This window comes from Perna viridis, chromosome 10 (assembly GCF_037379345.1).
Source record: "Perna viridis isolate PV_CMFRI_1.1 ecotype Kerala chromosome 10, ASM3737934v1, whole genome shotgun sequence".
NCBI classification, from domain to species: Eukaryota; Metazoa; Mollusca; class Bivalvia; order Mytilida; family Mytilidae; genus Perna; species Perna viridis.
In genome coordinates this window covers 18936321-18947473 of record NC_142454.1, presented here as the reverse complement: position 1 = coordinate 18947473, position 11153 = coordinate 18936321, and the positions used below count along the sequence as shown (strand labels likewise).

At 32.2% G+C, this 11153-nt stretch overlaps 1 protein-coding gene across 3 annotated transcripts in view; it reads right to left on the bottom strand.

The window, feature by feature from the left end:
• Positions 1–1312: 1312 nt before the first annotated feature.
• The window catches only part of LOC148604834 (glutamate receptor 4-like), a 37333-nt gene continuing 27492 nt past the window's right edge, over positions 1313–11153 (bottom strand). For 2 of the 3 annotated variants that reach the window (XM_088549752.1, XM_088549754.1), the window contains 10 exons: positions 10515–10613; positions 10064–10270; positions 8007–8353; positions 6935–7133; positions 5701–5948; positions 5038–5143; positions 4202–4342; positions 3749–3844; positions 3121–3138; positions 1313–1585 (listed from right to left, as the gene is read on the bottom strand). In XM_088549752.1, coding sequence (XP_088405878.1) covers positions 1508–1585; positions 3121–3138; positions 3749–3844; positions 4202–4342; positions 5038–5143; positions 5701–5948; positions 6935–7133; positions 8007–8353; positions 10064–10270; positions 10515–10613 — 1539 coding nt within the window. In that variant the 3' untranslated portion in view covers positions 1313–1507. The remainder of the gene's footprint in view (positions 1586–3120; positions 3139–3748; positions 3845–4201; positions 4343–5037; positions 5144–5700; positions 5949–6934; positions 7134–8006; positions 8354–10063; positions 10271–10514; positions 10614–11153) is intronic. The other variant, XM_088549753.1, reaches the window with a different exon arrangement.

Below are 11153 nucleotides of genomic sequence, written 5' to 3'. Positions count from 1 at the left end.
GTTACACCGGAAATAAAGAAACTGAATGTAAACTACACAAATATGCACACTAAGGACTAGTACCAGCTAACTGACATGCCAACTCCAGACCATTTTAAACGTTCCAACTGTTATGTCCCCATCATATTAAAAATCAATTGAATCGATTTTCAAGGATTAATTACACATGGCTACATTATTTATAATTTATATTTCATTCAAACATTTTGATACGTGCTTTCTACAAGTAACCTCTTAACAACAAATGCATTAATTAATTAAACATTATGATCTGAAAGTGATTTTCAAAATTGGTCAATTTCCAAATTCATTCACACACATGTACACTTGACAAATATATATTCCTGATATTACACTAACGGTTCTAATAATATTATGGTCTGTAACACACACATATGTAAATAGAGAAAGCTGAAATTCTATTCTGTCTATACTCGGCGTCACATAAATAAGATACTGTTAAAATTGAATAAAAATATTTTCTACGACTTCATTGACACCTACCGTCGTTTAAATTGTCTTAAATGACTTGTTCATTCGCTTAGCCAAACGGCTTCTCCCTAAACATTGCATCGTTAAATTCCGGTGAGATTTTAATTCTCGGTCCCAATATTTATATTGTCAAAAGTCGGCCATGTTTACAATGATCGGGTTGCTAGGAGATGTTGTTTACGTTTAAATGGTTTGTCCAAAAACCAAAGAACCCAGAATGCATTTCGGTGTAAGTTCGAATATCTCGGACTTATTTTACGCGTACAATACCGAGAAGTTGATCAAGCAGACGATTGTCACCGGAGTTCGACGGGAACTTACGAACTTCGTTTGTAAACAAATCGTCCCGTAGAAACCAACATGGCGGATTCGCGCGATTTAAGCCAATAAGCGACTCGTTGGTACTAACACGTCATGCATATATGCGAACTATCTTCAGATTAAATAAAAGAGAGACAACTCTAGCGGTAAGTCCGACGGTTTAAAAAGTAGGGCTTCAATTCGAAAATGTGCTGTATGTGACGTCGAGTATAAATCAGATAACTTTTTAAGGTCTGGAATGTCGAACAATTTTAATGTCGAAAAGAGTACACTTTTATAGACGGGTGTATATAATAAACACTCATTTTCTGTGCAGAGGGTAAATTCGCTATTTTAATACTTTAAAACATCAACGACACACACTTCTTAACCTCGCTCCTTACATGTATGTAAATGTGTAGAGATCAAGGGAAACAACTATGCTCATGTGCCTTGCAAAATTTGATAGAAGAGCTTTAAGAACGAGGTAAATCAGGACAGCTGATAAATTGATTACCCCTTAGTAGTATGTATTTTATTTTACTTCAATCGATAACAATCTTGTATACGTGTATCTCAAATTTACAAGTCCCGTTAGTGACGTCTTCTTGTAGCTTCAGACAGTAACGTCCATTGTCTGTTTTCGTTCTAAAACCAATTATCATTAGAATACACATCATAACTCAGTTCTCATTGCATGGTTAGAAATGACATATCATAACATCGTCGAGCCGTTTTCTGTCATGGACTCAAACATAATCAAGTTTGCTGGAGAGTTCATGGTTGTCTGGTACTGCAAACAAATAATAATTTGAAGATAGAATTAAACGTATGAGCATGGTTAAGCCAAAATGCGACAAAACATCGATATTTACGGTTTTTTTTACAAAATAATTGTCATTATTGCTTTTATTTACAAAATTAAAAAAAAATATCATAATCATACACAAATAAACAAGATGCAAGAAAGTTACTTATGATAAAATGTATATATGTTTCTTTTTCTCTTTAAAAATTGGTACCTTGCCTTTACAAATAGACTGAAAAAATATTTGGAAATATCGGACAAATTTTTTTTTGGGAAAATTTGTTTTAATATGTCATTTGTTCTTGTTTCCACATCCTGGTCATGTACTTGAACTTTAATGTATTTGAATTGTCCAATTATTGATGCCTCTATACTTTTCCGATAAAAGTATGAAAATAAAGCAGGACTATTTTATTCTATTCTTTATTCTAATAAATATAAGGTACTAAAACAACCACTTCTAGCACAACAAGTATACAATAGTGTTACAATATGCAGGATTACTAAACTTGTACTGACTTGAGGCAAACGATTACGTCCTATTAACACCATCAAAATTGTACACCGGCAAAAGCCAGTAATTCACTATATTAGAAGGCAACTGATTTTAGGTACAGTTGACTCATCAATAACAAGGACCAAATAACTGCATTATAATAATAACGTTCAGAAGAATTAATCAATTCTGGATATTAAGGAAGTAAATTGTCCTGTCTTGCAATGTGTCAGTAGAGCTAGTAGAGGCCCTATTTAAGTGCTCATATGCCGAATATAGCTTAGAATATTACGATTAAAAATTGTAAAATAAGGTCTGCATAGACGTTTACGATTTTATCAACCAAAATTCAATAGCACAACATGTGTAAAATTTGAATATGAATTTAGCTCTGTAATCCATTTATGAACGGCATGCAATAGTCAACAAAAAACAAACCATATCTCTTTGTTCAGTAAAAATTGTATGCTTTCCCTAAAATAACCAAAACTACTGTTAAACTGCAATATAACCTCAATTTACAAACGACTGCATAGTTGAAGTACAATGTATATGTCTTTTATTTAAGCACACTTGACATTCAAATCTTATATTAAAGAGGTAGACCTAATGTAAGGGACACAAACCTTAAAAATGATTGGAACGTTTGTATTCAGCATTTTACCTCAATATCATGTAAGCATGAAAATAACTTGGACTGATTTCTTTCTGATTCAAATGAAAGCTTGATAGGCTTTGTTGAAATTAAATATAATACAAATACATCCCTGATTTCAAGAGTTCTGTGTTATTCTCTAAGTCTACCTCCTTAAGAGAAGAGAAAAATGAGCTCAGGATACAAATCTTTACAACCTAAGTTTATATTCAAAATATTAAGGGGAATATCAGCATCAATTGCGACATAAAAATGTATTAATATAGTGTGGATGTATAAATCAAACCCTATTTTATATCAACCTTTTTTTATTACCATACGTATATGTCTAATTGCTATCTACTGTCTACAGAAGCAATTAATACTCACTTTGAACAAACATGGATGCTTTTAAAGTCACAAAAATCATGAAGTAATTGTTTTGTTTTGTTTTCTTTCAGATATTCAAAAATAATAATATATACATATAAAATGTCTTTGACGGTAATGGTACTATATTTATGATTAAACTGTAGTAGAAAATATTATGCGTGTTGTACAATGCTGTTATGAGAGTAAAGAATGCTGACAGTATGACATGGCGCTTTTTCTGCATGTGCATTGTTTGCAAATACATATTCATTTTGTTTCATTTCATGGCTAATAAAGAATTTCAAAAATTTATGACGAACTACTGTTCTAATATGGAGTAACTAAGCGTTCGCTATGTACAATACAGTTAATATTCATATACTTGACACAACATTTTACATTAAATAATTTATCCTGTTAATTGAGTTAAAAGAGGGAAGTGACGAAAATGTTACTTTTCTATACAAAGGAAAGACCAGTGGTCCTTTTCACAAAAAAAAATCCTAAGTGTAAAATTAGTCGTAAGTTATGACGTCTTAGTAAATAAAAGTATTGTGATGTCATAACTTACGTCTAATTTTACTCTTACGATTTTTTGTGAAAAGGGCCACAGATGATTTATTGGTATTAGATAAGTATTACTTACTCCTTGATTATCTTGAGCACCATTCACAGTCGCCTTTAAGGGCTGGGATTCTTCAATATCTTTGTCAATATCTGTTATTAACACAGTTTGAATAACCTAGAAAAATTAAGTATCGATAATGGACTAAATCTCGCACGGTATTCATGATAATATACTTTAATTGCACAAATTAAGAATAAATATTTGGTTAACAGTAAAACATTTATTATGATTGCTGGAAAGTTTTTAGCACAAAAGCTCAATAAATTTCTTATCCTGAATAATCAAGTATTTGTGTTTTTGTTAAATTGATGTTAGTTTTGCACCTTTAATTTATATATTGAAACATGTTGTTGCAATATATCAATATTACTTTGTATATATTACTATAACAATTAATTTAACAGGTACACATATTTTCTATTGCAATAACAAGTCCTTCTTTTCACAAAATACATATTACTTATGAAATACCTTCTTCTTAGACTTATTTCGCTTTCTGTAATGGTAAAGAAACTCCAAAGCCGAAAATATCATAGCAATGACTAGTCCCAAAATGACAATATGAAATGTTCCAGCTACGTTGCTCAATGATAGTGATTGCTTCCCTTTTGACTGTAATCAAGACAAATAAAATGCTTAAAATTTTGGGCCAAACTACTAAACAAGCATTTTATGAAAAAAAAAGAATTAAAATAAACATGTAGGCGATCATGTAGAAAGGTGTAAACTTTGCATTTACAGATATAAGACTAAGAAGTAAAGTAAATGACCTTTTCCGTTTTTGTTTCATTGTCATATTCCCTGCTATTTTTAAGAATTAATCGTGGCTTTCGTTGATTCTCCGTTTACTTTGATACAAGAGTTGTATTAATCATCAATCAAATATCGGTGAAGATATCGAAACACATTGAACAAAGGCTTATATCATATATATTTGTTAATTTAAGTAGAGTCTGAGTTGCTCATTTACTTTCGTTACTTTGTATGTATTATTTTGGTTATTTTATATTCGTTGTTATGTTTGTCTGCTTTCCACCTGGTCCATGCGCCCAGTTTTTAGTGGAGTCCGAGTTGCTCATTTGCTGTTGTTGCTTTGTATGTATGATTTTAGTTACTTTATGATCTTTGTTGTGTGTTTCTGTTTTCTGTGTCCGGTCTTTGTCTCTGGATTACATTCTTTTGATTACCGTTATAACCTTGGTTCCCTTGATTACTCTTCCAGGTCTGGTCTTTGTTCTAAGATAACATTATTTTGATTTCCGCTAGAACATTGGTTCCCTTGATTACTCTTTAGCCAAATAACCTACCTCCACTGACTGACCGCATTGCCCTTTATCATACCACCACCTCTGTTTAAGGTTGATCAATTCACCCTTTTCTATTAATCGAAGCAAAGCTAAATTCAGCTGTCGACTGAAAACAAACATATGGATAGAAAGATGCTGATCCTTTGGCTGGGTTCAAGGGTATGAATCCCGCCTCCGATGCAAAAAATCATGTAAATGTTGTGCAAAATTTCGACAAGGATTAGCAAATTGTGGCTCAGAATCGCGTCCATCTTTTTTTTTTCTGATTGGAACCCATCCCCCCCACCACCACCACCACCAGTATCATTTTTTAAATCGACCCCTCAAATAAAAATTGCTTTCTATGAATCACAACGTAGTAAACAAATAAAATGTATCTGGTTTAATATTAACGGCAAAAAAAGAAATTGCCAATGCTCCCTGTCCGTCCGTGACTGATTTAACAACATGTTACTGAAGGACTGGTGATCGTCCTAACCTAGCAAAAAATATATGCAAATACCCGAATACTTACTGTTCTCTCAGTAAGTCAAACAACGATTTTTGTCGTACGAACAGTGAAGTAAAATGCATATGTTTCGTTAAATAAATCGGAACATCAAACAATAAGTTCCATTTCTGAACATGCATGTTAAGTATCGGTATTGAACAAACAAACTTTACCTTAAAGAACTGCCTTTACGAGTCGCTATACCATATCCGTTCTGATTTAAATCATCGCCTACTTTCATTGTTTTACATGGTTTTTGTTGGTTATAGTATTCGTTACTGGTTGATTCTAAAAGAAAGGCATATTCTCCTTTGCCGTCCTTGACTTTTTCCCAACCTTCTCTGTTGCCTGGCACATTGGGTGAAGGGACAGTACGTTCCACAAATTGATACATCTTTTTATATGTAGGAACAATAGTGTTCTAAAATAAAGTTACCACACACACAAATATATATGTATATATTCACGTATCGCATGTTTGATAGTATCCTACCAAATTGTTACTGATTGTGATTGTTGTAAGTACTTATCTTAAACGCAACATACATTTATACAACAACATTTTGAAATTAATTTGAAAAATGTAGTGACAAGTGACGTTGATTTTTTTTTTTTTTTTTTGGTGGAACACGGTATAATTTAAGGTAGATCATACTTTATTTTTTTTAATAGATAGATTTTCCTATTTTCCCCATAGACCACATTGAACGAACATACTACACAACTTTAAACAATAAAAAAAACACAGGTCACCAAATTTAATCGAGAAAATTTAGCCTAAATATAGGGGACTTTTTACAACATTTTTTAAGTAGATTCTATAAGAAATTTTCACTGTTTCGCTAACTATAAAAAATCTGGAAGAGAAAATGTCGGGAATATGTGTAAAGAACATTTATCTGATATTATTTCACATTCCAAACGAAAATTGGGGGCCACTTAACTTTGTTTAGTATAATATAGAACAACTGTAATTCCAGTTACGTTTCTATAGGACATTTTCCCACCAATTATCTCCCCCTAAAAATATTTTTTTTTACATAAGTGTTATTTTACTATATATAAGTTTATGCCAAAAAATTATTTAAAGACAACTTTTTTTAATCATTTCAAACATCTTTACTTATTGAAAACACATTCTACTGTATGATTTTGCAAGGTGCCAGAAGAGAATGCTCAACATAAAAGGCACAATCTACTTAATATTTTTTTTAAGTAACCAGCCAAAGATTTGTATATTTATACAGTTTCCAGGTAAATGATGGCTTTCCTAATAAATCATTTGAAATAAAAGTTATCGAATACATTAAATGTTCTACCTGATATTTCGCAAAATGAGTTTAAAGATTCAATTTTTATTTATAACTTTGCAACCTATAATTTGTAGAAACACGAACACAATCTTACTTTGAAAAATTCATTTGTTGCTCCTCCTTCTTTAAAACCATATTTGATTTTTGTTTGCCTTGAGAGGGCATCAGCTGAATCTATAGGAATATTTAGTTTTTCAACAGTAAGAAAAGCTGCCAAATTGGCTGTATAAGATGATACTATTATTAGTGTAAAGAACCACCAGGCACATTCTGCTATCCGTCCGGATACTGAACTGCAAAATAAAAATCAAACAGTCAACGGAAAGCATTATCATAAAATATTGAAATATATATACAGGGCCTTCTCTTTTGGAGAGATAAATGAGCAAAAGCTTACCCTTGTTTGTGCTTAATTTTTCCATTTGTACTTGACAGGTAGAAATTTTTTTGTAACAAGTTACCTAGACAAAAATGTCAATATGATAATTTTTCAAACAGAATTTAATAAAACGAAAGTAATCATCAATGTCTAGATGAGGCTCTGTATATAGGTATATGATAGGAGAGATACGTTTGATTTGATACGTTTTTTCATAATTGATGGTAAGAAATTCATTTTTTTCTCTTGTAAGATCTTCCATGTTAGTTATATATTTGTCTTATTGCAGCCGCCTTGTACACATTAGTTGCAAACTGAATGTACATGCCAAATTGTATACATCTCTGTTAGAGAAAACTTCAAAACCGATTCAACCGACAGTCATATTGGTCTTATATATAAACGATGTACACAAGTTTTAAATTGTCTAGGAATTTTCATGCTTTCTTTTTGATTTATTCGTAAAGGCTTTAAAGTGAACTGGATATGAAATAGATTTTGATTTGTATATTTTTACATGACATTTCTACTCATATTTTTAAAAAAAAAGTCGCTGAGCCCACTAGCAGTGCAATCAGTGATTTTATTTATTGAGGTATATCAGCCAAATTAAAATTCTGATGGAGCTACTGTATATATAACAATTAAACAAAAAAATTCTGTTTTATTAATTTGAATATTTATATGACAATGGGGGTCCTATTGTTTTACAAAGAATTTAAAATAATCACTTATTCCCGTTCGTTGTGTTTATAACTAAATTACTTCGTGCACTAGAAACATTTACCTAGGAAGATAATCGGAACCTTGTTGCAAGAGGGCTCCAAATGATGACCACAGAGAATTTAAAACGCTGAAGTCTTCAGATGGTCCTTCGTCAGAATTATTATGCCACTCGTATGGGCTAAATCGTCCAATAAGCACTAGCACTAAACTAACACCAGCAAACCCACACATAATACAAGCCCACATACTGTTTGAAAATGGTTCTTTAAATGAAAATACATTCGGTTTCTGCTTGTCCGGCCTTTTGATCATAATACTGATTCCAGTATTCATAAAAGGTTTTGTAAAGTCCACAACTTCTTGTCGTTTTTCTGTGATTGTTATACTTCCTAATGCTATATCAGCTTCCTATAACGGAAATACATTTATGCTTCACTATATGCCTTCTACTATATAATACATATATTTATGTAGTAAGAAGAAAAATACATGATGTACCTGTACATTGTATTTGTCTTTACACATCAAAAATAAATGTTCTATAGTGAATTGCATATGAAGGATAACAAATGAGAAAAAGGGTTTAAAACTAAAGTCAACTCGCGGTCGTGAGAAACAAACAACTGAAAGCAAGACAGAACTCTCATACAACTTCAATAAAACAATCTCATATACAGCAGTTTATTCGCATTTAAGAAAGTACTTGTCAGCTTTATTCAATAGTTAATCCCGATTAGTAAACTAAACATTAAAAGTTCACGGATAAACCTTAATACGTTCATTGTAAGTCTTTTTGGTAACCATCATGTCTGTCCATCCGTCTGTCCGTTTGTCTAATCGTTTCCCTGTTATTTGTTATATGTAAGCATGTAATTTTATCACCCACTTGTTCATTTTACAGACCCATATATAGGTATGCTACATTGTGAACTTCGATTTCAGGTTAAAAATTTCAACGTATACCGCTTGCTTCACGATTTGCTTTCCTCTTTCAAAGTTTTATCTGCGGCAAAGAATAATTCAAATTCAAGATTGCGGTAAATAGACAAAAAAAAAGAAGAAACAGTAAGAGTAATCAAAGGAACCAAGGCTATAGCGGCAATCAAAAGAATGTAACCCAAGGACAAAGACCAGACATTGAAAACAGACACACACAACGAAAAACATAAAGCAACCAAAATCATACATACAAAGTAACAAAAGCAAATGAGCAACTCGGTCTCCATTAATAACCGTGAGCAAGGACCAGGTGCACCGGTAGGGTAAGCGACCTCTGCTTTTCTAATAACACCCACCGAGTTGCTCATAAAAAGTCAAGTCCGGGGAAGACAAACGAGGAAAGGAAAACTATGACCCGTTGAATAAATCAGTTTTCATGGTGCTGATGGATACACCATAACGATCCACGAGTTCATGATGACAGTCATATAACTTCTGTAGTAATGATTTCAATCTTGTAGCAACATAACCCTGTTCCAGAAGCCTATTTGTTAGAGTTCTAGCGCGATACAAAAAGTCTGCGTAAGCTCTGGCATAACGTATGAGGTATGAGATATGAACACTCCATACGCAGGTGCTGAAGGGAGGTTGCCACAGATGAAAGGAAAGTTGACATTTCTGAATGAAAAGTAATCACGTTTGTCGTAAAGTTTGGTCAATAGTTTTCCTTTACCATCGATTTCTAAGTGTAGGTCGAGATATGAGGCTGACTTCACAGTGTCTGTAGTATCATTTATCTCAAGTTCTTTTGGGTAGATGCGATGTATCAAATCCCCGAAATTAGGATTGTTTAAAGATAATACGTCATCTATATAGCGGAATCTGAGATTGAGAGGTCCTTTATATAATTTAAATGTATTTTGAACCTGGGTCAACTGAACTTCTGTGTGAACCGAATCATTTTTTAAGTTCAAGAAGGGTTCCACTAGGAATGTTTCACTCTACTAACAACAATATTAAGACGATAATAAAAACAAAACGGATTTGATGAAATCTTACAAATTGACCAGCGCAAAACCTAGATAAAAAAGATAATACGTCATTTACATAGCGGAAACTGAGATCGAAGGATCTAACCAAACGATTTTAATGTGATAAGATAAGAATGTGTTTACCTACTCCTTTAATAAGTTCTGATATCATCCCATCCCATTCATTGGTCTCTTGGTTTACTATGTTCCCGTATTTCGTATCGTTCCGTTTCCGAATGACATAGTTAAGTTTGAGGTTGGAGCTATTGGCTATTTTGTTAAACATGTCTATGCAGTATCCTTCAAATATTTCTCTTCCTTGTTTGTCCGTGTCGTTAATAACGAATGGGGGTTCCTGTTGTTTAAACAAAATCATTTAATATTATTTTTCTTATCAGAAATAAAATTTACAAAAATTATCAAATGTTATTTTTAATCATCAATAGGGTTATCAAAAGACACATAATACCAAATGATTACTCAAAAAGCATTTCATACCAATAATGTGGTGTCTTATATCAAGTAATAGAAAGTATAAGCCATTATTTGAAAGAAATGTGAAAAAAAATAGTTGAACAAAAACATTTTTTTATACGTACTAGAACTAAAGTTACAATATAAGGATCCTGTGGTGTGTCTCCTCGGTGTTTGATCGGATTTAACTCTACATAACCTCTTTCGGAATACCAATTTCCTATCTTAACAAAAACATGTAAAACGGTATAGCATAGATATAAAAATCGATGTGGCATTTGCTTTTGTGTTTTGTTTGTGTTATTGCTTTTTTTGTTCAGCTTTTTTTTGTTTGCTTTGACAAATGTAATATAAAAATTAAAAGGTGTTTAATAAGTACGTATTGATGATCTGAGATTTCGTACATGAGTGTTGATAAATTCCGTCTTTCACTCGACTGCAATGACAAATATCCATTAGTGACGCATTTAAGTTATTATATCTACTGTAGAACGCTGTATTTTCCAAGTTTGAAATTAAATGTAAGGGATAATTTCCCAATCATACTTGATAATTGTTATTTGAATACTTCTTTGAACAATCCAAAATCGTCTCTGACCTCACCTGCTACCCTTGTTTTGATTGAACTATTCAACAAGTAAAGGCAAGAACATGTGGCCTTTGTTCATTTTTAATCATCTTAAGTGTACAATGCCTTTTACGAAAAACTTTTAAAGTGTGGTTATAAAAATTAAATTAACTTACGTTGACATTTTAGAATCTAT